The 28,000-nt window shown below is 42.5% G+C and overlaps 1 protein-coding gene across 1 annotated transcript; it reads right to left on the bottom strand.

The window, feature by feature from the left end:
- Positions 1 to 83: 83 nt before the first annotated feature.
- jph1b (junctophilin 1b) lies at positions 84 to 28,000 on the bottom strand. Its single transcript, XM_072668626.1, has 6 exons — positions 27,143 to 28,000; positions 22,115 to 22,880; positions 9,994 to 10,112; positions 2,129 to 2,790; positions 922 to 1,019; positions 84 to 423 (listed from the first exon to the last, which is right to left on the bottom strand). Exons 1-5 carry the CDS (start codon positions 27,519 to 27,521, stop codon positions 939 to 941), a joined length of 2,007 nt encoding a protein of 668 aa, XP_072524727.1. The 5' UTR covers positions 27,522 to 28,000; the 3' UTR covers positions 84 to 423; positions 922 to 938.

Genomic DNA, 28,000 nt, shown 5'->3' with positions numbered 1-28,000 from the left:
CTAAAAGTGCATCTCTGAACATATCCAGTTAAGACCACCCCCCTCCCACCACCACTTCCCACTCCCCATACTCTTCCCAACACCCAACCCCTCCCAGCCTAGCCTAGCCCAGCGCAACCCAACCCAACCTGTCCCACAGCAGTGGGGCGCACATGTAGTCGACCGGGAACGGCTTTTTTTTTTTTACTTTTACTTTTTTGTCTTTCCCAACGACTGCTTTCACAGAGCCCAAGCAAGTCTCAAATCGTGGCCGGAGGAACTGGGGTGGTGCTCAGCTCCGGGTCGTCTTCCCCTAGCGTTTTCGCTCTAATTCCAGTCGTCCAGTCCTTTGCCTGTGTCTGAGTCTGAGCGGCGTGTGTCTAAAGGCCGTCGACGCAACTGCAGAGAATGATGGGGCCTTCGCTGTGCGTTCTGAAGAACTCGCTGAGGAGTCAAAACAGGTTGAGAGGATCAGGGATTATGGTCCATCACATTCAGGCACAACAGCAACTGACCTATCCATGCTCCGATTAATCAATTCAGTTCAATTCTAAATTTATTTATATAGCGCCTTTCACAACAAACGTTGTTACAAAGCTCAAAACATACACAATTTTGAGGAGGGATAGTTGTGATGAACATGACATGATTGGTCGCTGACCCCGGATACAGTCGATCAGCCAAGACATGTTTGCTATCCGACATGTGCTTCTTTAGTTTACAAACACTGCACTTAAGGCTGTCATCAATGTCATTTTCACAAACACACGTCCAAAATGTATTTTCTTTTTTAAAAATGGGAGGAGCATGGACATGCCAATTACATAACAAAAATAAACACAACAAAGGAGTGGCAAAACAGAAGGGCTGGTCCAGAAGCAGCTCTGGTGCTTTCTGAGGGGATGGAGCATCAGCCTCAGTGTGTTCAGATTTGTGTCTTACCTGAGTTTAATGATGTGTCAAGTCAGGAAATGGACGAAAATAATTGCTAGTCCGATATTTATCAGCATTACTAGTGCCACCAGGATTGAGTTAGGACCCTACAGGAAAAGAGAGAATGCAAAAAAAGATTAAATGAGCCTATAATTCTACTCACTGGCCACTTTATTGGAAACATCTCCTTTGGACCTCCACTTACTGGCCACTTAATTAGAAACCCTTCCCTTATATTTCCACTCACTGGCCACTTAATAAGGAACACCTCGATTCCACTTCCACTCACTGGCCACTTTATTAGAAACCCTTCCCAATTTTCATTCACTGGTCACATCATTAGAAACACCTCCCTTCAACTTCCACTCACTGGCCACTTTATTAGAAACCCTTCTCTTATATTTCCACTCACTGGCCACTTTATTGGAAACAGCTCCTTTACACCAATCACTGGCCACTTAATTAGAAACCCTTTCCTTATAATGTTCACTCACTTTTCACTTATTCAGAAACACCTTGATTCCACTTTCACTCACTGGCCACTTTATTAGAAACCCTTCCCAATTTTCACTCACTGGTCACTTAATTAGAAACACCTCCATTCCACTTCTACTCACTGGCCACTTTATTAGACACCCTTCCCTCATATTCTCTACTCACTGGCCACTTAATTAGAAACTATGTGAGTTACTGACCACTTGGAAACCTACTTGGACGAATAGAGTACTTGAGTACTAGAGTACTTGGATGAATAGAGTACTATGGTCACCTTATTGTCTTGTGTTTAGTAATGTCTAAGCTTAGAGGTATCTTTTGAATTATTAGTCTATTCTAACTAGCTATGGTTTTTCTTGGGTAAATAGCAAAGCACTTTGTAAGTCGCTCTGGATAAGAGCGTCTGCTAAATGCCATAAATGTAGATGTAAATACAGACTGCTACACTTTTTAATTGTACACCAGCAAGGTGTACTTTTCTTAATCCACTTTTCTTAATCTTTTAGCACAGGTGCACAATTCTAGTCCTGGAGCAAAGTTTGGTGGTTGCCCCACTCAAACACACCCACTTTATTTATTAACTGTAATTAACAGGTGAATCAGGTGTGTTTGAGTACTACCTGGGACTTTAAAATTGATATATGTAAATGGAACGTTTTCAATAATATGGGCCCTTTAGCCCGTCCAGAATAGATGCTTTTAGCCCTGCGATGTCACTTACTGATTCTTCCTCAACCACATCAGTGGTAATCTCCATGCTGGCTTTCTTGGTATCTGCTAGACTCTTTGGCTTCAGCGATTCCTGCTTCTTCAGCTTGGGTTCTGGCTTGCTTTCTCTGATTGAGACGGGTTTGCCCGCCGAGGTGTAGGAAGTGTACTGCTGCTTGGTGGGCGGAGGCATCCTGGCCAGGGCGGTGGAAGCGCCGCGATGCTCCTCCTCCTCCGGCTCATCAGGCGGGATCATAACTTCCGCCTTCACATAGTAACCGTGGTACTGAGAGTGGAGCTCGCCATTGCCGGGGCTTGAGGGGTTGCCGGCCGGCGCCGTCGACTTGTAGGGAGCGGAGGAGTGCGGGGCGGGAACCACTTCGTGCTTCACTTCTTGCTTGGTGGACGCTTTCGGAACGGGTTTGGCTGCGCTCTCGGGCGCTTTGCTCTCCTTGGCGGTTTTGGGGGTGCTCCGGTTGAAGAAGGATTTCTTCTTGCTGGGGGGCGGAGAGGGCGGGGGAGTGGGTCCTGGGCTTGGAGTGGGTGTATGCGTGGGCGTGGTGCCCTTGCGATAGAAGTGGGGGCTTCCTGTGGGGGATTTTTCCTTTTTCTCTTCAGGGACTTCTTTAATCTCGATTGGTTCGCTGGAGAACCGCTGCTTGATGTAGTCAGGACCTTCAAAGAAAGGAAAGAGAAGAGATGCCATTAACCTAACGATACCACTTACCATGTGCAAACTGCAAGACAATCAAGTTCCATTTTATCCAATTTGCAGTTTTTTGTCTGAAGTGGTTGTAGAACTGTTATAAGAGCTCAACCACAGTCTGCAGAATACACTGCAAGTGGCAATCATGGGGGTTCAAGCACCACACGACATTTTCACAATTATGGAGCCACAAGAACACAAAGAGCGGGCGAGGTTTTTTAGAATGGTTCATAATCAGGTTCTCAAATGTAGATTTCAGTGACCTACGCAATATCAGGCAGGTTGTTTTAATGTTAGGGCTAATCAGTGTATATACACAGTACAATTTGTTGACAGTTGTTGAACTCAACGAACTACATCATTCCACTTCTGTATTTCTGTCTCAGAGTACCCCAGCAGCTCTCCGGTTCCCCTTAAGAGCCTCCACTGCAACAAGAACCCACAAGCTGTGCAAAAGAGAGCAGAGAAGATGTGTATATACACACACACACACACACTCACACCACTGACTGTATATATATATCATATTAATATATGATCTGTGCATTTGGGGAACATGCTGCTAAGAGGGTTAGTGCAGGTTAATATTTAAATTATTCAAATATTTTTACTCTTTACTTGCATGTTCTCTTTGACCATAGCACACTGTTTTTGAGTTCTAGGTAAAGACCCCCATAAACAGACCCTGTTTCGTTAGGGCTGAAGAATCAGACACTGCGCAGCTGCTTTATGATCAGAGTGTGAGCTTCCAGGCATTCTCCAGATTCTCCTCAGCACACACACGGCCAAAGTGGTCCTGCATCTGACACGGACAGGCTTTCTGGAACTCTTACTGGAGCGCCTCCAGCTCTGACCACAGCCGAGCGCATAAATCACTCTGTTTATCAGACGCTTCACACGACCCAAAGCTGAAAAGCTGTTCTGCTCAGAGTCAAGAGAACCGTTACACACAGTGAAGAACATCTTAAGACTCCTTTTTTAGGGGTCCATTCACCTTAGCCTGTCACTGTTGGGACATGGAGACATATTTAACATGAAAAGGTGGTGAAAAGTGGTGAGCAAGTAATTTAGGCATGGCAGTGAAAAAAAAATGCACCATCACTTGTGCTTCTCCATTATAATCCATTGGCAATGGAAAAATGTATGGACAGTTTTAAAATCTCTGCAAATAAAGATCTCTTAGTATGTGAAATAAAGAAGTTAACTTAGAAGTTAAAATATCTAATATTTAATTTCTGAGATTGCTGTACAAAATATCATACAATTAGTCGACTCATTTCTGCTTACTTTTTAGTAACTATATCTATTGAAACCACCTAGCGACACCATAGCAACCACCTAGCAAAGAAGAATCTCTTACCGAATAAGCGCATTCCAGTTTATGCAATATTTCTTATGAGTTTGCTGTATTACACAATTATTCAATCTATTTCAATTTGTTTCTTAGTGACTGAACCACCAGGCAACACCTTAGTGACCACCTAGCAAAATCTCTTGGCAAGTGTAATCATCCTAAATTAAGGCAATATATCCGATATTTCTCATTGTGGAACTGCTATACAAATATACGTATTCAACTTATTTCTACTTGTTTTCAGTCATTTTATCTACCTAGCAACACCATAGCAACACTACAGCATAGGTCTGCACAATATATTGTTTTTAGCATCAACATCGCAATATGTGAGTGGTCAATACTCACACTGCAGGACATGCAATGTCACATGAGGCAAATTGAAAGTAAAATGCTGATATGCTACATTTAATTAATACAAAAGGGAAATTCACACTGTTCTCATTTTTCAAGACAAGTCTAGCAGAGGCAGGTTATATGTACCCAACATTCTTTACTGAACTACAATCTTGGATACCCAGAGGACATTTTAATATCATGTTGGACATGTTGGATCTTCTGGAAAAAACTGGTACCAGAGAAATCTGGTAAATTTCTGTACTTTTTAAATATCACAATATACATACACAACATATTGTGCAGCCCTACTATAGCAAAGACCTGGAATACCATCATAACCACCTAGCAACTACCTAGCAACCCCATAGCAACCACTTAGCAAGGTTTCACTCTATCCTTATAACCTAGCGACTGCCTGGTAGTGAGAACCACTTAAGCTGTGCAATCTTTCTGCGTTTCCTTCAGAAAATGCATTTTTCTACGTGTGCAATATCATTCCAACAAGCTCTGTTAGTTGCTAACCTGTTACTATTCGGTAGGTGAGTATAAACAAGTCTGTAACTCATCACCAGAAGCTCTTCAAACTTTTTCAAAGCATGCTGAACACTGTGGGTGCGAGGCTTTAACCTCCGTCTGATCAATTACACACATCTTTGCTAAGAATGTTTACTAAACCTGTTACAAGAAGTGAATCCTGTTTTGGAATGCCTGAACTAATGTATCTGGGTCAGTGAGAGATTGTGCCAAGCTAAGCACCCCCAACCACATCTATGACGGACTAGTGTAGATCCAAGGTTTGGAGGTCACAGCTGACCTAGCTGACGATGCTTTAAAGAGCCCCTAGCCTACATTTGTCATGGCATTTGCATTTATGGCATTTGCTTGGTGACTTCTGTCTGAATCACAAGTAGGAGAATGTTAGGAGGTTTGCCCAAGGACTCTTATTGCTGTAGTGTCGCGTGCTTGTTGTGCATCTGGGGAATCTAAACCTTGTGTGCGCCAGCCGGCACTGCTTCTTTGAGGCACGCTTAGTCACATTGTCTGTATGGCTTTATGTTTCAAATTCAATTCATATTTACACGCCCATTTTCAAAGCTCTTTTTATCTCTCAGAAGATTCAGTTTCCGTTTCTGTGCCTTTAAGACGAATGTACATTAGCTCTGTTCTAATTGGCTGTTCCTCATTTAAAATACGCTCTCAGAGCTTAAAATATTCCTGAGAACTGCAGGCTGAGTGGGAGGGGCTAAACTGTGGCAGGCTGAGTAGGCAGATACATGTAAATGAGTTGCAGAGGAACAATGATAGCAATATGTCCAAATTGCTTAGCATGTCAACATAATAGTTTACTATAGCAGAATAATGACTACATTTTGACTACAACATTATTTTAGTAAAAAAATATTAGTCATTAAAGTTATGGTAATAATAGCTATTATTTGAACAGTCTGTGGATATAGGTCATCGTTTTGAGAGACTAAGTCACATCGTCAGCAAATACAGATGCTCCTTTGTCTACCTAATGAGAACGGTTGTCCACATCACTCAACTACTACTTTAATGAGTTTAATCTGGAGTATTTCTGCTTTGTTGGAAAAAAAAAGTCTGGCCCTGTCCTGCACTGCCCTTTCGGGAGCTTTTTGGGGCCCGAGTGCGTCGGGCAGATGTGAGGTGAGAGATAAGGCTGGAACGGCCTGGATGTTTTCATACTCTGCACAAACACTGACTGCATTGTAGAGAATGTGCTGAAGTCTCAGAGCAGAGTCTTGGCAGCGATGCCGCTGCAGCACTGCTGGAGAACACAAAGGAAGCTGTGAGCTTCAGGGCGTTCGAGCAATACACAGACCGAGACAGACAGACAGAGAGAGAGGAGACCAGGGAGACGTCTCTGACACAGAGGGAGAAGTGACAGATACTGCCATTGTTTTGGTGTGACAATGAGACAAGCCCTGCCAAGTGTCCTTTTTTGTGTACTGTCATTTAGACCTAAAACCTAATGATGCACAGCTCATTAAAAGAGCAGTCCCGAGTTTGTGAAGCTGATCTCTATCAGCTGCACCTGTGGTATACAGCTGCTTAGCACAGATGCAGTGCATTTGAAACACTGTACTGTATTTAGATATTAAGAAAAAATCTGCTGACTCTTAACACTGTTATAATAGGAGTCAATGGGTGGTTGCCCAGTTGAGGTTATGTGAAAATTATGTGTAAATCTGTATGTGTTACTGAGGTTGTGAGTGAAATCCTACGAAATCCCATGAATGGAGCTTGTAAGAGAGGTCGGTGTGGGACACCAGACTCCTCGACGAAGGAAGGTGCCTACCTGACAGAGCTTGCAATGTAGTGGGTGAGTAGTGTATGGGAGGAGGAAATGGGCTGGGCCCATGTGTAACCCCAGTTATTAGGTGCAGAATGCTAGGGATGCACAGATATGGGAACAATGCTGATATTCCATATTGTTCATTTGCATACACTATATGGAAAAAAAAGTATTGGAACACCAGCTCATTCACGGTTTCTTCCGAAATCAAGGGTAGTAAAAAAAGAGTTTATCCTAACTGTCTTAGTTGTCTTTCTATTAGATATCTGAGCATTGCTGTGAGGATTTGATTGCATTTAGTGACAAAACAATGTTAGTGAGGTCAGGATGTTGAATGATCACCACCTCACCTCATCCCCCAAGTCCAAGTTTTAAATGGAGCACTATCATTCCAGAGAACACAGTTCCACTGCTTTATACCCCTCTTGTCCACATCTGGCATTAGGTAAGTGTCAATAGGTTCAGGTTTATTTACTTTATCTACAGAGAGTCCTATTCTGTTGGCAATGCTCCTCCACAGGGACCAGACCAGTGTGTGTGTGCATTTGCATATCTGTGTCAGCAATGAGTGCAACCTAAAGCTGAATGCATTCATTCATTAGAAGGGGTGTCCACAGACATTTGGACATTTAAACATTTTTACAATGTAGAAATTGAGACTAAATCCACCTGGATCAGCATCACTGCACATTTCTGCAGGCAGTTGAGTTTGAGGCTAGGTGAATTACTGAAGTCAGATGTTTAGGGCACACCCACGGCAGTGCCCACAGACAGGTAGCTTCTGTGGACTGTGAATATTAGAACTCCCTTCTCGTGCACATATGGCCGACTGGTCTAACAGAAAGAGAAGCAGCACAGGCTGAGTGCTTAATCAATAAACTTTTTTTATCTGCAGTAGGGAACACCTGAGTACAGATCAGAACCCGGATATCAAATACCTCCTCAGGGCAGATCAAAACTAAATCCCTAATGTACATTAGAGTGATTATGTGTGTACAATGTCAGTCCTGTGCCTTTGTTACCTAACTCAATACAGCATTTTTAAAACGATTAGGGATAATGCATGGTATTAGAACAGGAGGTCACACAGGTCAGATACTGGGTCATTCAGGCACATCCCAATTCCTTCCAACCCAGTATTTCTGCCTGGGAGTATACACACTGTATAATCTCCTTAGAAAAGCCCTGACCATTCGAACTGGACACTCTGTAGCAGCCATGAGTAGATGGCTATGGTTTATGCCCAGTGCCGAGCATGGCCTAGGGGGGATATTATGCCACAGCATTGGGCTGTGGGGTTCTCTGGAATGATGGAGCTCCGTCCAATGACTCTGGGATGAGTTGGAGTGGCTAATCATCCACCATCATTACCTGTTCAAATCTTTCTCACAGCAATGTTCCAACATGTAGTGTGAGGCCTTCCCAGAAGAAATGCTGGGGGAGCAGTTGTCCACATATTTATTGGACATTCACAACATTCCTGACACACTCACACACAGCTTGTCTGGTCCCTGCAGAGAAGTATTGCCAATAGAATAAGTCTCTGTGGAGCAAATAAACATAAACCTATTGACACCATGCCTAATGCCAGGCGTGAGCTAGAGGGGTATAAAGCCCCCCAGTATTGAGCTGTGGAACAGTGGAACTGTGTTCTCTTGAATGATGGATGGTGCTTCTTCTAATACTTTTGGGATGAGTTGGGAAGTTGGAGATGAGCTGGGGTGTCATTCAACATCCTGACCACACTAACACTCTTGTCACGGAATGTAAAAAAATCCACAGCAATCCTCCAAAATGTATTATAGAGCCAGTTACTAAAACAAAAGCAATATAAACTCATTTTAATATCCTTGGAGTTCAGAAGAAAAAAGGAATGAAAAGCAGGTGTCCCAATACTTTTGTCCATGTAGCGTATGTAACACTGTCTTAAGATGACAAGTGACAAGAGTCAACAGTCTCTGAAAATATTTCGGCTGTGTTCTTTTGAGTGTTTTCGTGTCCAATGGTGGCAACGTGGAAGGCTCACTACCTCATAATCGAGTTACCAGCCCAAAAATACACACCCCGGCACAGCGTTTCCTGTCAGTGCAAAAAAGACAGACCCTGGCGTTTTCCTAAAATAATCTCCCCCGAGCTTAAAAGGCAGCATGAGCTGACTGGCTACAGCCAACAGAATAGCAGATAATTTATGCAAATTATATGCCTCCCCTTCAGAACTAATTTGCATTTGCATCTGCTAAACTTTCTCTGCACCCAATAAAGACGCACCCAGGCCAGACACAAAGACAAGGACACAGAGACAATACAGACACAGCAGAGAGAGGTTCGAGGTGGGGGGTGGGAGGGGGGACACGTGCCGTTTGTTTAGATGTCTGCTTGTCTGCTTGTGTCTGTGTGCGCATATGTGGAGCTGGACACTATGAGGAAAAAATGAGTGCGGTATAAACAGTAGCAAAATATTAACAATTAATAACAATAAATAAATAAATGTGAAGTAAGGAACGAAAACAGCCTATCTTAGACAGCCTATCTTAGGGGTTGGGCCACGCTTCCAAAAGTGATTCACTAATGTTTTAGACAGTGACATTTTACAGGTAAAGGTGTTGCAGTGGTTTCAGCGGAATCACTGGACCTCCCAGTGTGGGGACTGTGGCTGTCCCCCATGCCCCAATGGTCCTGGACCTGAAACTATGCTGAGATGATCCATAACTAACTAAATGTGTTTGCGAACTAGCTAACCACTGCTACCCAACAGGGCCCAGATGGATTACTGTGGTTCAGTTCATGGAATGATGCTGGTTAACTAGCTAACCTCTGCTTTCTAAACTCTGCAAGCTCATGTAAACTATCCAGCTTAGCTTCAGTAACCAAGTAAGCTTGGGGTGAGCCTTGGCCACCCATGATCATGAGATGTTCTGACCCAGTCGTCTAACCATCACTCATCTAGCCCTTGTGAAAGTGGCTGTGATTTTTACGCTTGTCCTTTGGAACCAGATAATCCACCTGTCAGGGGTTTTAATGTTATGGCTGATCAGTGTAGAACATCAAGGTGGATCAAGTTGATCCATTCAAAGTTTGTCTTTGGTCGGCTTGAACATGTGAATTCATAACCGGGAACAATGCTGCTGTAAACCTGTACGAGTGTACGCTCAAGGAATTTACCTGGCTGATGGAAGTTGGGGGACAGATCTCTGGCCACTGCTCGGGCAACGTCTGAGTTTTGGCAGGCGGACAGCGCTGACTGGTCAGCTGCTTCAGCCTTTGCTCGGGCGTGGGCCGTCCTGAGAATAAACAGAGAGAGAGAGAGAGAGAAAGAGATGCAGAGTCAGGCTGGGGGAAGGACGGATCAAGACATGGAAGAAGGGACAAGAGGTGGACTGAACATTGTATATAGTTCCACCTTCTAAAAAGCTCATTACTGCTGCAGGATGGTAATGTATATTAAAGCAACCAAGAGGGTGTGGTAAAAACAAAGGATCACAAGTACACTATATGTCCAAATGTTTGTGGACACCCCTATTTAATGAATGCATTCAGGTACTTTACGTTGCACCCATTGCTGACACAGATGTGCAAATGTACACACACACAGCTTGTTGAGTCCATGTGGAGAAGTACTGGCAATAGCATAGGACTCTCTGGAGTAGATACACATGAACCTGTTGGCACCATGCCTAATGCCTGGCATGGGCCAGAGGGGTATAAAGCCCCACAGCATTGAGCTGTGGAGCAGCGGAACTGTGTTTTCTGGAGTGATGGTGCTCCACCCAGTACTTTTGGGACGAGTTGGGGATGAGGTGGGGTGGTGAAATGCTCCAGAATCTAGTAGAAAGCCTTCCTCCCTGAACAGTAGAGACAGTTACTCCAACAAAAGCAATTTAATACCCTTGATTTCAGAAGAAACAATGAATGAGCAAATGTCTCAATATTTTGTCCATATAGTGTAGATTATAGTGTAGTGTAGCCAATACACAAGCCGTTAAAAAAAGATCTGGATCGGATTAGAACATCTCTATTCATGCAACAGATTTAAAAATAATTAGTAATTTTATATAAAGGAAGAAATTAACTCTGATGTCAAATTAATGCCACTGACATGGCATCATTGATGATCATGCAAAATGATCAATAGCATTATGTTTGATGTTCTATGGTGGCATTACTTTTAATAGATGATAAATGCACACTGACTTATATGAAATTCAAAGTTTAGGATCTACGCCTTAATTTAAGACTTGCTTGTACTAATTTAGGACTTAATTTGGGACTTGTTATTAGCAACCTATTCCAGATTCATCTGGGTTTGGGGGGTGGAATTCTGCCCCCCCTGGCCACTGCTTCAGAAACTGCTGGTAACCAGACTAACAAACCTGCACACGTCTTGTGTACATATTCTCAAAAAAAATGTTCTTAAACATATTTAACAGTGATGACTCCATCCAGGCATATTTCAATGGATCGTGTATCGTTATCGTTAATCCCAATCCAGTCTTTGTTTTAACCACATTGTTCAGGGCACCATTAACAGACATTAGTGCCCAGCCAGTAGCAGCAGTTCAGACGTTCTTAGAAAGTAAATAAAAGCTATAGCTAATAGCTAATAAGCTAATAGGAGCTATTTTACAGTGGACCATGAAAACAGACCATAATATTGGAACCTTTGTAAAACTGTCACTAAAACACTCTGTTTTACCAGCGGGAGAACCGCGTGCTTCTCTTTGTTTTTTAAATCAGCACTGAAGACCTCATTCAGAATACACCCGCGCACACTATAGAAACCCAAATCACCGCATTGCATTTACCCACTATAAACCAGTTATTACACACCAATAGACCAACAACAACAGATATCAGTCCAGAGTGTGCACCAACACACAAACACACAGGAAGTGATTTTACCGCAGTGTTTAAAGGAGCTCGTTGCCGATTGGTCAGGGAGGAGAGTCAGACTGGATTGTAAGATATTAAACAGTCTTGACTAAACCAAAAAGTCTCTACTAAACTAAATCAATCAGTCCAGAATGTCTCATTATAGAAACTGATATACAAAATGGATTTTACTGAATGGCTCATCTGATCTAAACTGTGTGACTGGATTATTTAAACCAACACAAAGATCAGATTGCTATCGAATAATACTTAACAGTAAGACACTCAGATTTGATCAAGGGGCAAAATAACTGGATCGGGACATACCTATTTTATTATTTTTTTTACATTTATTTTAGTGATATAAGAGTTGGCAATTTATAAAAACCTGAGAATAGCAGATAGGAGTGCAGTCTTTGGACAGCAGTGTTTGTGACTGAGGGCTTTAACTGCTCCACAAAAAAAAGAAGCCTCTAATTTTAGTCACGTCTAGCGTTTCATTCCGGCAGCGCGGCCTCTTTGCCTGTTATTCATGTCAGGCCGAGTGGACTGGCCCTGTTTAGAGCGCTGATCTATTTGAGGAGTCCCAATCACATCTGCTGAAAGAAACCCTCAAGGCACGGGCTTCCGCTCAACCTGCTTAAGAAACCCAAGCGCTGCATTTCAATCCATGATCGCTATGTGAGCGAGGAGCTTCGTTAAAAAGAGCTTCGTGAGTATTCGCCAGTAACTGAAACACATCACCAAAGTGAGTTTAGCAAAGTGAGCTGGGTTACAAACGAAAAGCTGGCCTGGCTTTCAGTGTCAGACTCGTCCTTAGGCGAAAGCATCTTTAAATCTTTTATCTCTCACATAATGCCTTTAATCATTTACTAAGATTTGAGCCTTCATGAGGCTTCAGAACAATACAGCAAGATAACTTTTAGAGCCCTGAACTGAGGATACAAAGATGTGGCAGGACTCCTAACACTTCCCTCTCTGTGTCCCTCCTTATTATGATCCGGCCTGCTTTTATGGAGCCCATCTTATGGCTGAATTTTCACTCCTGACAAGTTCAGAATCCAAATCTGGTATCATTCTTGGGAAAAACATCATTGATTTCAATATTCAATTTCAATATTCAAGTTTATTCTGGTGCACTCTAAGACTCAAATACCGTAGAATTATTCAATAACATCCACTTTTGAGACCCCACATACATTCTAAATAAAAACCAGTGCCCATTATTTGTGCTATACTGCATAATACTAATCTGTGCTTGGACCCCAATTATTGCCACTCGCAATGTAAGTTTCAGTTATACATTTACAGCAACGCTTGAATTGTGTTACAGAGGTAGAGAAATGTATTTTTGTGTTATTGGGAGTCCCCTAGGACTCTTATTGGTGTTAACCCCAGCCAGAGAATTGTAGCGTGGGCTGGGAGAAAAGCCCCATTCTGAATGCCATAATCCCTCATACATGTTCCTTATTCAGCATATGAATGATCCTACAATGGCTCATGGATAAAAGAAGTGGGTAGGAACTGATCAGTGGTAGAAACCAAGGGTGCAAGACCAGCACTGATGAGTCTGAACTGCTGAACTACTGATGAGGAGCAGCTCCAGTGGTGTGGAGCTGGGCTCAGCCGCTGCTGAAGCCGCTGTAATACTCCCACAGAGTGGGATTAAGGCTTCATTACGGCTCCTGACACACATGCGACAAAGTGCGACTCCCAGCAGCCATCTCTGATCAGGCCTGCTTTCCTCACTGCATCGGCTCCAGGCATCTGGCTATAGGCTTAAAGAGCTCCTAATTTGTATTTTCCATTAAAACAACAAAAGAAATTCAATAATACTTTTTATGGACCAATCAGAACTAAGATTGATGTAAACAAAAGTGACCATTGTCACAAAATGACCATTGTCACAAAGTGACCATTGTGACCACTGTCACTGTTTTGACTGGTTGCCCTGTGTTGTGTCTTATTCATGAAGCTGACATGTGGGACAAAGTCGCTCCTTCCGAACGTGTGGATTCTTCGGAAGCTACAATGATCCTTATGCTTCTGGATAGCCAGGTTTTAGTCCCTTTCGTACAACCCTTACTACCTGAATGGCTGAACGGGTGGTCACACGTAAACGGGCATGGTTGTGACATCACAACCTGGGTGAACTCAAACCGAGCTGTTTTCGGCAGCATAGTTTCCACTACATATGAAACTAGGAATGAACGGAGGGTCTTACACCAAATGGGCCCTTTAAACAGAGCAACAGTACACCTGGGGTTCACCACCATTGTCACAATCAAGTGTTTAACATCATCATTGTAATATCCAATCATCCGTTGTGCTGATAATTATCACCGCAGGCTTTAAGGACTTAACAAGTGTTTGTTAAGCCTCGGGAATGACACACTGAATGTTCGCACTGAATGTGTGTCAGAGCAAAGGCTTCCTCACACTGTGTATTAGCGGGGGGGGAAAAATCCCAGAAAACCTTTACTTTTTCTAAGCTATGTTGGCAGTATTATACTCTTCGTTCAATAGGCCGGATCTAATGTGTTATACAGTACAGTCGGAGCCAAAGAACATCTCCTTGACGACAGATGGAGCAGTTGCAGAAATTCTGAGGTTTTAATTTGGCAGCAGTCACCCCCCCTCCATCCCCCCCACACACACATCCACCCACTCTCTCTCTATCACACACACAAGAGCGCAGATAAAGATGTCAAGAGGCGCATATCCTCCTCCCTCCCTCCGTTAGAAACGCTCACACCAAATCCTGCTGGGATTTCAGCAGCATCCTCGTATTTACAGTTCGCTCTAGAGCACAGAGAGAATTCTGTATGTATATATAATCATTCAGCACAGTCTTCATAACAGGTCTGTCGCTGTTAAATTAGTGTATAATTATATTAGTGTTTATTTTTTTACATAATTCTTCACTGTAAAAGATTTTATTAATAAGCAGGCCCGGAATGCTTAGTAGGCAATGGTACAAAAATACTAAAAAGAAATGATAATGCTAGCAAAAGCTATATTCTAATATCCAATATATATATATATATATATATATATATATATATATATATATATATATTTTTTTTTTTTTTTTTACTGAATACAGTGATTTCTATTCAATATCTGCTGCACTTCATCTAATTAAACCAGTCTTTAATTTATTAAAGTAATTTGTAATGAAACCTGCAGTTGATCAGTGTTTATTAAGCACGAACAATGTCCTCGAGATGTTTAGAAAGGCATATAGTGTATCGTGATATCACAATATGATAAAATATCGTCACACTGCCCAGCTCTAGTTCATTCAACTCATTCAGATAAGCCTTTTCCCAACCCCTCTTTACCCTTTTCATAGAAACTGTCTGTTTTTGTTACTGTGCCTTTAAGACCGATACGTAAATTACCATTCTCTGTTCTGACTGGCTACTTCATTCAAAAGGCAGCCCAAGATGAGAAAGTGGGCGGGGCTAAGATGCTGTAAAAAGAATGGGCGGGTTTATGTAAATGATTTTTTTTCATAAAAATCACAAAAGCACAAAAGCTTTTCTCACATCACAAAAGCAATGTTGTGAACAGTGTTTCAGCCAGATTTAGACTTTTTCTGAATGAGGAATAATACAGGGTAGCCAATTAGGACAGAGCTTATTATTATTATTATTATTGGCCCATTCTTAAAGACACAGCATCAAATAAATAAATAAATAAATAAGTAACTACATATATACATTTTTAAACCCACCCAGATGTTGTAAGAGGCAAACCTCACACACCAAACATAAAGCATAAAAAAAGACAACATGATCAAACTACTGAAAAACTCTCCTGCCCCACAGAAAAGAACAGTATAGGAATAAAGTATTAGGCCTCCACATCACGTGACGTCACACGGTGTCTGTATGCATGGATGCAGGGTTGGTGGCACCGCTGTGTTTCTGTGCATCAGATTACATTAAGCTGGAAGCAGATGTCCTGAATTTGCCTCCAGATCAGGGCGGTCTTAATGTATGCAGACAGTTAGTGTTAGGCTAGGATGGCTCTCTGTGCACTGCACACAAATGCGATGCAACCAGTTCGTACTGTGGATTAAAGCGGAACGTTAATCTGTGCAGGTAATCCCGTCCACAAGACGCAGCGCCTAACCCTTAGGCAGATGATGAAGGGGCTATTGGTAAAAGGATAAATCCCAGTGTAATTACACAATTAATCAGCTATCATGGGATGATGAGAACACCGTTATTAAATATTCATCACCGAACAACTGAATAAACTTCTTTCCAAGAACTCCTTTCGTTAGCCTTCCTCCTCACTCTCTGAATACTGAAGCCTTCAAGGCAGCCAAAAGGTGAATTCTGAGACACTGTGCCAATAATCTGCAGCATATATGCAATCTAATAAGCAGTATTTACAGTCTCTCTTTAATAAGCTGTAGTTCACAGTAGAGGATGTTATGATTGTCAAATATTTCCAAAGGTTTAGCAAGAAACATTATGCTTTTTACTGAACAGGATTTTATGAATAACCATGTAGAAAAATGCCTGAAACGCTCATATCATCATATACTAGCATGAAATATGCAAAATTCCAATATCCGTTATATTAGTTATATTTTAGATCCTCTCTCTGCTCCCTAGGCGCTGCAGCGATGGCCTTGCTCAAGGGCCCAACAGTGGCAGCTTGCCAAGCCTGGGTACCGAACCCACAACCCTGTCATCAACAGCCTATTGGTCTAACCGCTGAGCCACCACTGCCCCACAGAAGCTAAATTCTAATATCTCATTTTATAGACACCAGTGAGCCATAACATTAATACCACCTACCTAATATTGTTTAGGTCCCCCTCGATAGCAGCAAATCCTTTAAGGCTACGTTCACATTACAAGCCTCCTTAATCAATTCAGATTTTTTGCTTAGATCGGATTTGACAAGGTTCACATTCTTAAAAGGCACGCAAGCGCACACTGATACGTTTATGCATGTCAACTCCGTCACCAATCCGATCTAACCGTTCTCATTCATACCCACATTAACAGTCGCACGTCCACAAATTGGATACATATGTGATTTAGTGAATCAAATCTTATTTGAAAAGACTGGACTTGACATGTCCACACATATGCTACATATATGCTAAACTCAGAGCACAGAAGCTAAGACGCAATGGATAACTGTCTCAATTACTCCTTAATGTAAAGATCTTCATGTATAACTATGTAGAAACTAAAATGCTTGTTAATGTATACTACATGTATGCTAATAGCCGCATGAAAAAAATGTATGTACAAACATACTGACATGCTTAAAAGGGGTACATGTATGTTAGTACCAAGAAATGCCTAAATACATGCTAACAGCTGCTGGAGTTGAGAGCTATCTTGGTGGCAAAGTAAATGACACATACACTCCCACACACACACAGGCCAAACACACTCCCTTTAACTAACTGTAGACTTTAATAAGGGGAGCAGACTGACCATATCATCTTTCCTCAATAAACTGTTTTTATGGAGGATGTTAGGAATAACAGCTGAAGCAGTTAGTGAGAAACGGTACACACAGTATGTCCAAATGTTTGTAGACACCGGCCAAAGCCACAGTAAAGGGTATTAAGAAGGAGGTTGTCCCATTTTGCTGCATTTGGCTTACTCTTCTGGGAAAGCTTTACACTGGATATTCGACCACAGCTATAAGGACGATTTGATTGCATTCAGTTCCACAAGAGCGAGAGCATTTGGGAGGTCAGGTACCGATGTTGGGTGATTACTTCTATCCCAAAGATAGTGAATGGAGCTGCCGTCATTTCAGCAAACCTAGATGACCCAACCTCGAAACTGGGCATGGTGACCTTAGGGTCATGTGCTCACAGCTCTTCCAGAGCGTCCCTTTCTATTGTAGAGTGATTCAATAGGGGCTGTGTCAGCTATGGATGCAAGATAGATGATTTTACTCAGGAAAAAGGGTGTCTGAATATTTTTGGACATGTAGTGTACATGCCATATTACCGTATACTGTGAGGTAAAAGCTGAGAGAGTGCAGAGGCTAAGTTGTGAGTTATCTTAGTGGCAAAGTAACACACACGCTCACTCTGCTGAGTGCTCCAACAGATGATAGGAGCGCACAGATTGACTACTGTATCAGTCGCAGGACTATATTCTTGTCAGCGGTTGAGGAGCCAACTCCTGTCTTGCCTTATTTAGTCAGGCCTAAGAGACGCCACACACCAAGAGAGAGAGCACAGCCCCTCGTCTTTCTCTCTCTCTCTCAGTATCCCCATCTCTCTCATTCTCCCCCTTAGTTAGCTCTCTCTCTCTCTCTCTCTCTCAAACCCCCCCTCCTCGGCCTCAAGCCCTCTCAGCCTCTCCTCACATTCCGAGAGTCCTCTCAGTGCTTATCACTTCTCTCCATAACAGTCTTCAAAGGCATGGAGAGATATTTAATTCATACCGCTGCTCTGGGACATATTACTATTTCATTAGCGGCACGGATTGTGTAAGCCTCGTTATTGGAGCTTTCATTAAAATTCATATTCCAGGCCATCAGAATGATGCACATGGTAATGAGCGGCCTGAGCTGAGACAACAGCAGCGTGTGGATACAGACACCGGTTCGAAGACAGAGAGGGACTGCATAAAAAAAAGGAAAAATGCAAAAAGAGCTTTATGTAACAATTCACACTGATTTAACACGACTGAGCCGTTACTTAGTCAGAGACATCCGCTCCTGCGAGATGGGACGCACCGTCACATTAAGATAAAGAAAGCAGACGTGAGGTCAAATCCAGTGTAGAGCTCAGAACACAATAACAGTAAAATATGGTTATTCATGTGAAACTGCATACGTCATCACACTACAGTGTGTGTGTGTGTGTGTGTGTGTGTGTGTGTGTGAGCGCTAGCTTTGACACTTATCATGCCCTAACACGAACCAGAGCAATTATTCGCCTCCAGTGTGGGGAACCCTCCCGGCCTTTGAGGTCTTTGGAAAAGGCCTAATTATTTCCAGGAAATAAAAAAATATATGTCTGTAATTTTTTGAAGTTTTTTGAAGTTCATTCAATAGATTAATGGTTGTATTTAAACTGTCCGTGTATTACACTACTAGTATTATTTCATTGGTCTAGTTAGCTTTGCGCTAACATACTACTAGAATCCCATAGTAGGACCAGTTAGCTTTGCGCTAACATACTACTTAGTAGGACTAAAGTCCAAGCTCTGATAGGTCTAAAATGGTTCGCCCCTGCTCGCACTTTAGTCTTCAAGCTGCTGAAATGTTTCCAGCTTTTGTTTCTAGCTGGTTTTAGATTGTCAGAGCTGTTTTTTGAAGGTTGTTATCCCCAATGGGGGAACCGGAGGGGCTTTCAAGGCCTTTGGAAAACAGCTAATGATTTCCGGGAATGAAAAAAAAATGTCTCTGTAATTTCATTTCAAATTAAGTTCATGTTTATTAAAAAAGATGGATGTATTTGAACTGTCCAAGCATTTCAGTACTAGTCTTATTTCATTGTTCTAGTTAGCTTTGCGCTAACATACTACTAGAATCCCACAGCAGGACTTAAGGCCTAGCTCTAACAGGCCTAAAATGGTTCTCCACTGCTCATCTCTTACGTCTTCCAAAATACTGCTTCAGTGTTTCCAGCTTTTGTTTCTAGCTGGTCGCCAAAGCTGTTTTTTGAAGGTTATGAGGGAAGAATCTTGCTGGTCTAAGATGGTTAAGGTGGCCAAACACACTCTATGCTAGTCTACCCGGGAGCTGATTTTACTGTTTTTTGTTTGCTCTTGTTTTTTTTAGCTAGTTTAATTTAGCAACATAATTTGAGATGATTTTTACTTTGTAAGATGTTTAGTCATGTAGTGTAATGAGCTGTTTCAAATAAATCATGCTATGACATGCTAACATGCCTCATAAAGCTAGTGAGGACCAGTTAACAGGAGCTATATGTTTCTGTGTGATGCTAACCGACTTCTACTCACACCCATCCTTATTAGCATTAGCTACGTTAGCATTTCTCGGAGAAGCATTTTCAATGCAAACAGTGGTCTAGCCAGTATATCGTTATATCTCTCATTTTGAAAAGGTTGTACGATTTTTGTAAGGTTTTAAGGCCATTTCTTATTGTCCTGGGAGATATGTTTACTTGTTTGAAGACAGTTCAGATCTTCTTACTAGTTTAAAGACGTGAATTAATATCTGCTAAAAATATCTGTAACGTATAACAATGTCAAACTGGTAGGCATAAATTATTATGATTATTTCACTTGCAAGTATATAACATGTAGCAGCATATTTCCACCTCCAGCATTAGCATGTATGCTAATCCATGCACTAAAGCAGCTAGCTTAGCTCTAGGAAGAAATACAAGAAGGAATAGCATTCTAGCTATTCTGTTTCAGGGCCGAGGAGCTGCTTGGTGTATTTTTAGAAAAGACACTCCAGCATTTCTTGTGTGTGCTGAACGACAAAGGTTTAGACTACGTGTACTGTGGCGATAATTAGAAAACACTATGGGTTGAGCTTCAACAGCTAGAACAGCAAATAGCACACATCGCTCAGGGTTGCTCATTTATGTCCTGAAAAAGCATTTTTCCCTTCTGTATCTTCCTACATATACACCACATAATCCCACAAATTACATAAGAATCTCCTCTCCTAGCAACACCTCACCCCCGATGACATCCGTGCTTGTTTTTGTTGTTTTTTCAACAGATGCCCTGGACGTCTTTGGAATAACCACACATGCATTAGACTTGTGTCAACCACTTCCCATAAATCCCTACTCGGACTAATCAGAGGCGTTTGGAGCTTCTCATGGCGCTGCCGCTGCCCCCCATGCCTCTGTGACTTCATCGCCGACACATCCTGTTGGCCCTGCATCGATTAGATGTTCAGCGGGAGCTGTGGCTGCAGGGCACATGACGGCACTCATGCGAACAGACTATTCAACACGGCCTCGCGCTCTCTCCACAATGCCCACCTCCCTCTCTCTCTCTCTCTCTCTCTCTCCTTCTTTCTCTCTTCCTCTCTCTCTCCCACATGCCACGGCCATGGGAGAGAATGCAAAAGAGCTATGACTTTCGCAACTGGAATCAATGACTCAAGTCAGTAAGGTTAGGCAGGTAAGGAGGAGCAACACTGTAACCATGGAATACTCTTACTATTAGTATTACTGGTGCTGTTGCAATATCTACAGAAAACCTTAACAGCTTTGCCAATTGTTCTTACACATCTCAGGTCATTTCTAGCCTGGAATGTAAATTTAATACAACCCGATCTACCAACTGATCTACAGATCTTCACAATTTCTGACTAAAGATAAAACAATCATTTTGATGAGATGGAAAAAGGGGACATTTAGTCATGGGTTGGGTGATTCATGGTCTACATTCTGGAATTCAATAACAAACAATTTTGGCTCCTTGTTTAGTTATTAAATCTTCCGTAACTACTATGAATTACTCAGTATCTAATATGCATAAAATCAGTGTACATTAAGAATGACTCAATATCTGCTATGAATTACTCTGTAACTACTATGAATTATTTAGCAACTACAAATTATAGCAACTAGTCATAATTTTGTATCTACTATTAATTATTGAATATATGTTCATGTCCCACTACAAGTATTTGGAGTTTTTTACCAAACTAAATAACAATAATTATAACCAAATACCACTGTAAACAATCATACAATTGGCTAATAATTAATACAGCATCTTCTATGTATTACTGAGTATCTACTATAAATGATTCAGAATCCACAATGAAATATTCAGCATCTACTATGAACTACAGCTGGGCAATTTGACATTTTATTGTATTGTGATAAATTCTGATATTTTACATTTAAGCACAAAATGCTTTTCTAAGCAGTTTGAGGATACAAACAGTGTAATTAGTCTGGTTTAACTGGATGAGGTGCAGCACATTTTAAATAGAAATCCCTGTACTAATTATGGGAGAGTGTCTAAATAGTAGTTTTTCAAGAATCTGCTGCTACTGATGAAAACATCTTTAAGTATCGTGATACAATATTTTTACTATATCAATACTATGAGTACAACTACCTACTACAAATGATTTGTTATCTATTACAAATTATTCAATATCTACCTATGAATGATGTAGTTCTACTATCAATACTACTCCTTAGAATTGTTTAGCAACTATGATTTATTTTGCAAGTACTATGAATTATATAATCTACATTCATTTCCAACTAATAACCAAATATAAATCAAAATAATAATATTGGCTATTCTTATTATTTAATTATAATATTTATTACAATTATTATTTATTAAATTTTTAGCTCATTAAAACCTGTATCAGTCACAAGATGGGCCAGGCCCTGATCATAATATCAATAATTTTTCATGGTCATTGTAACGTCAGTGGTGCGGCAGTAGGTTTAGTTTACCTTGAAGTGGCGATCTCCACTTTCGTCCTGGCGATGGCAGCTGCCCTGATGGCTCCCTCTACGGCACGGTCCACCTTCTGCTTGGTCTTGGTGTTCTTGAGAGGTATGAGCTGTTTTTTGATGCCTCGGACCAGCACATTATTCTTGTACTTGCCCTCCTCCCGTGTGCCGTCAGGGAACATGGTGCAGCCGTAGCCGTGGCGCTTGTTGTTGGTCCACTCTCCCTCGTACTTCATGCCGTTGGATCGCTCGCTGACACCAAAGCCATTGCGCTTGTCATTCTTCCACTCACCCATGTAGGCCTCGGTGGTGGTGGCGTCCACGTTGTCCTCCATAGGTGTGTACTCGTCTGCCCCTTCGCCCTCGCCGAAGCTGATGGTGGAGTTGGCATCGCTGGAGCTGATGCGGCTCATGGTGGCGTCACTGCGGGCCGAGCTGCGCTTGCTAGAGATGGACGAGCGCGAGTCGGACTTGCGCAGCTGCTTCAGGCTGCCGAACAGTGACCCGCGCCGGAACAGCCCCTTCTTTCGAGCTGGACCGCCCAGCTCGCTGTCACTGTGGAAGTTGAGCACGAAGCCGCCACGCGTCCCGGCTGGACTGTCCGTCAGGCGCTCATGCAGAACGGAGCCGTTGCTCTGCTCGCTGCGCAGTGAGGCAAGAGAGGTACGGAGCGGAGAGCGGATCACCGTGGCCATTCCGTATGGAACGCTCTGACGGACCCCGTAGCCGTGCCGCATGCCCCCCATCCACTGGCCCTGATACGTACCTGCCACCAGCAACAAAGGCAACAGTTAGTCAAGACACATCTATGAAAGTGAGAACCCACTTGTTAAACTGCATAGCGTTGCTGTCCAATAAAAAACCCTGTACCTCCAAAATGGAGACTTTACAGGAAAAGGCTAAATGGTCTTAACTTCGAATGGAAGTCAATGTAAAATAAGAGTTTATCCCAGGTAATTTAGAGCATTTCAATTGGTCTATTCATCCAGAATTATGTCTACAGTGTACAGCGCAGCTACAGGGTTCAAGCGCTGGAGAAAACAGCAGCGATATCGAGATTTTCTTCCTTTTCAACTATTAAAAAGGCTGAGCTGAACCTAAAGGCTGCTGCACACCGCAAACCATTGTTTTAATGGAGGTACGCACACCAGTGCTGACATTTCAGAAGGGTTTATTATTATTTTTATTATTCCATTAAATTAAAACCAATAACACCATAAAAATCAATAATTACAACCTGTGTTGTATATTAATTGTATTGTATATTGTTATTAATTGTATATTAATTAAAATCACTTTGGTGCTTCATTCAGTGGTATGGTGCTACGTGGAAAGTCTGTTCACTCGCTTGCTGTCTCTGCAACGTAATTATTTCCAGTCAGGCTTCTATTTGTATGAATGTAATAAACGTCATGTTTGCCCAGATCTCCACATTGAGGGAGCCTGCTCCACTAACATGTCGAACCGCCTTCGCTCCTGGCATATCCAGCAAGCTGACTGGCTCTTTTTACTGAAGGGCGGGACTTTATTCATAAACAGATGCCATGTTGAGTGTTATGAGAACTCACCAGTGGCCAGCCTTCTCACGTATGACATCTTTGGCTGAATGTGATATTTTCACAGTTCTATGGCTTTATCCATACCTCAAAAGGGAAACCTTATAGTATCAACAGTTATCCTGGATTGCATACAGGTACCTTTATTGACGAACTTCCTCTTAGTAGGTCCTGGTGTTTTGGAACTGTTACCGTTGCATACCAATAATTCATTTATTGCAGAACTACTTTTTTGCGCGGAGAAGCTGACAGATTTGAATTAAAGTATTAAAGCTTATATTCAATGTGAAATCCAGGGCTTCATTACTTTATTTTGTTTTCTTTGATTTATTTACTGAGGTAAAAGACTCATTATACACTCATTAGTTTCATGCCTGCGACCAAATTACAGCTGTGATGTTATTTGTGATAACACACTCCCTCTCTTGTTCTATTGCTTTAGAACGTAAGGACAAGAATGTAAGGACATTTATTCATGAAAAGTCTTTTAGGATTTATTAATTGCATTGGCAATTTCAAAAAAGCTCATTTATCAATATTTACCAACAGATAACTGGAGCAAATATTATATATCATTACAAGTAAAACTTCAAAACATTCTAAACAGAATTTTACTATAATCAATAATTACTGTATAACTATGACATCCCCTTTCACTGTATCTGGGGCTGGGATCTCCTAAAGCCCTTTACCAGTCAAAGTATAGCATACAACGCGCTAACGTGTATGAATATAGCACCTTCGTGTTACTGTCTTATATGTCGAAGAATGTTTCGTACTACGCCATCTTCTGCACTGGTGGGACAGTAATATCCCAATTACTACAAGCCATGTGTAACCCTAGCTGCGGAATGACGAATGTGTGACACAGTGGATGGCTGTCCCTCCTATATCTCAAGCAGCCAGTGTGTCAGCCCTGACAGCCTCGCCAGAACACCCAGGCCTATTTTAAAGCATGGAAGTAACCCGAGACGTTGTGAAATTTGTTGCTTATGCCAACCATAACTCTGACTTATTTACCCCATTTATTTATCCAAGCCGTTACTCATCTCTGTGCTTTACCACCCCGTCACACTCTCCCAATCAATAACATGGAAGCTGTCATTGGGGTATATATGTATATATATATATAGAGTTATATAGTATATGTTATTACTATCCTATAATACAAAGCATACTGATACAGTGATATAAATAAACAGCAACAGCAAATGCCATTGTCACATTCTGCACCCGGATATGCTTTCTGGCAAAGAGGATTTAAGGGTCGTGTATTAAAATATCATATTTTAAAAACTCTTAAAGGGTTTGTTTGAGTGGGTTAATGCTTTACTTGATTATACATGGCCACTGTACCTTTGATTTTGTTGTTAAAAACTCTTATGGTTAAATAAGCTGTTTTTGTTACAACATCTTTAAGATTGATATGTAAATGAGCTCTGTTCTGATTGGATGTCCTGTGTTGTGCTTCAGAAAGTAGTCTCACTCTAACTTCAACAGAAGCAAAATGTAGGTGCATTGTTTTTGTGACGTCACAAAATATCAAACTCTTATGTAATAAACCAGTTTTCTATAATAAAAGTCCTTGTATTGAATGCACTGACAATTTCGCTCAACGTGAGCAGCCATTCATATAACGTTGGTTGCCAGCCCAAATTTCAGCCATTCTTTCCATAACTAGCCTTCTCCTGTCCTGCTGCTCTGAGCAACAGCTGAATCCTTCCTTCCAACATGCCTATTACATACAAGTATAAAATGTACTACAGTGGAGGTCAGCGTCCCTATCTGTTTCCGTGCCTATGTAGTTGCCCACTGACTTTGCTAACTCAGTAGTTTCTTGTTTGTCGAATAAGAATGACAAACAAGCAGCCAACCAATCAAAGCAATGAGGTCAAGTACTTGTCTTTAGGTCTGCACTCATTAAACAGGACTTTGATTGGAAGGCTTGCAGATGTTACTATTATTAGCAATGACCTCTATGACTGACCAGTCCTGCCCAATGCCATATATCAATATGACCACCCAGCCTAGCTCCTCTCTACCTGTTGTTATTATTAAATCAAAATGTAGTCAATGTGCTCATGTTGCAGCTTCAAGATAGCAACAAACGGACCTTCTACTGGGCCAGTGCTGGAAGATGTGCGATTGAGCCTTAATGCACAAGAAGAACCACCAGTCCAGCCAACCTTCACTTTACCTGTTATACTATCCAAATGTACTCATCATAATGATTGTGTTGCTGTTACCAAGAAACAAACTGACTTTCTAATGGACCAAGGATCCTGGAATATGACTAAGGTTTCTCATATAGGCTAGACCACCATACTCAGTATTGTCTTGCCCATTAGTCCAGGGACAAATACCCAACCTTTTTCTAACTGTAGGTCAAGCATAATGAAGTTCTAGCTTGAACAGAACAGCTTGCAGACCTTCTAGTGGACCAATAGTGAAGCTTTATGACTTGTTTTATGAATTTACATATAGGCTGGACCTCCCAACCAAGCACTGAAGTGGCCAACTGTCCAGACAAATATACTCCACCTGTTCCAAACATAGTAAAAAAAAATGTTGGAGCTTCAAAGGACCAACAAGTGGACCTTCTAGTGGAGCAACGGTAAAGGTCTGTGTCTTAGGTTTCACACATGCTACACCAAAGGTCCACAAACCAGCCATAGATGGTTCACACTTTTGCTTTTTCTTCATGTCTTTAAAGTTGGGTGGGTGCAACATTGGGACCGTCTGGCCATACCTAAGGACTGGTTTGAGAACCACTGGGTTATACCATCTAATCCAGCACTGTGTTGGTCAGTAGTCCAGCCAAAAACACTTGAAGCAGTAGGAGCTTCAAAGGAGCTACAAATAGACCTCCTGGTGGACCAATAGTAAAGGTTTATGACTGAGGCTCCACATATAGGTTTGACTACCAAACCCAACATTACATTGATCAACTGTTCAGCCAAAATACTGTACTTGCTCCATGTGAAGTTAAGAATAATCATGTTGGACCTTCAAAGAAACAACAAGTGGACCTTCTGGTGAGTCAATGGTGAAGGTTTTGACTAAGGCTTTGCATACAGGTTGGACCTCCAAACCCAACATTGGATTCATCAACTGCTCAGCCAAAATACTGTACTTGCTCCATGTGAAGTTAAGAATGATTCTGTTGGACCTTTAAAGAAACAACAAGTGGGCCTTCTAACGAGCCAGTGGTGACCATCAAACCGCAACACTGCATTGGCCAACTCTTCAACCATAATACTCTACTTGCTCCATGTGTAGACAAGGATATTCCAGTTGGACCTTTAGGTGAGCAAAAAACTGACCTTCTGGTGGACATAGTTAAGGTTTATGACTGAGACATCCTGGCTAAACCCAGTGTCAATGGTGGAGGTTTAGTAGTTTGCCCAAAATCACCAAGCAGTTTAGAGGGAGAACGAAACAGGACCCTACCCTCCCACCCACCAATACTCACCCCCATCGCCGTACGTCTCGACCCCGTACCCGTCTTGCAGCCCGTTACTCCACGTGCCTTCGTATCTGGCAGGCGTGTTGAGGCTCTGGCGGACCCCATAGCGCCCCTTGAAGCCGTGCGTCCACTCCCCGCGGTACAGCCACCTGCCTTTGGACTCGACGCCCAGGCCATGGCGCTTGCCCTGCGCCCAGTGGCCCTGGTACGTGTTGCCGCTGGGCCACGTGTACACGCCGACTACCTCGAAGCCGTTGGCCCACGAGCCCGAGTACTCGCCCTGGCCCTTGGGTCCCGTGCAGATGCCGTGGCCGTGGGCCTTGCCGTCCTCCCAGCCGCCGCAGTACGTGCCTCCATCGTCGAAGTCGAAGCGTCCGCCCGTCATTCAGCTCGATGAAAACAAACACACACACACACACACACTCACGCGCGCGAGCTCACACTCACTCACTCACTCACTCACGCGCACTCGCATGCACCGTGCTCGCCGAAGGCTGGATGGATGGATGCTTTGACGTCCCTAAAGCACGGTCGTTCGGACGCAAAGCGCGCGCCGGGGAAGGGAGAGAAAGGAGGAGGAGGCGCGCGGCTGGAGCTCCAGATGAGGAGGGTGATGATGTTGTTGTTGTTGTTGCTGCTGCTGCTGCTGGTGGTAACCGGGGTGGGGGGCATTTGGGGGTAAGAAGGGCCGGATGGCTGTGGCTCTTCACTCTTCTACTGTTGCTGTTTCTCGCTCTCTCTGCGTGTCTCTCTCTCTCTCGCTCTCTCTCCCCCCCTGCTCGCCTTCCCAGCGAGGGAGAGAGGAGAGGAGCCCAAAGCCCGGAGAGACACACCGGGCTGCTGACGTCAGAGCGCTGGCATAGC

This window comes from Salminus brasiliensis, chromosome 23, assembly GCF_030463535.1.
Source record: "Salminus brasiliensis chromosome 23, fSalBra1.hap2, whole genome shotgun sequence".
Classification (NCBI taxonomy): Eukaryota; Metazoa; Chordata; class Actinopteri; order Characiformes; family Bryconidae; genus Salminus; species Salminus brasiliensis.
Note: the sequence above shows the minus strand (reverse complement) of the source record. Positions and strands in the feature narration are given on the sequence as shown.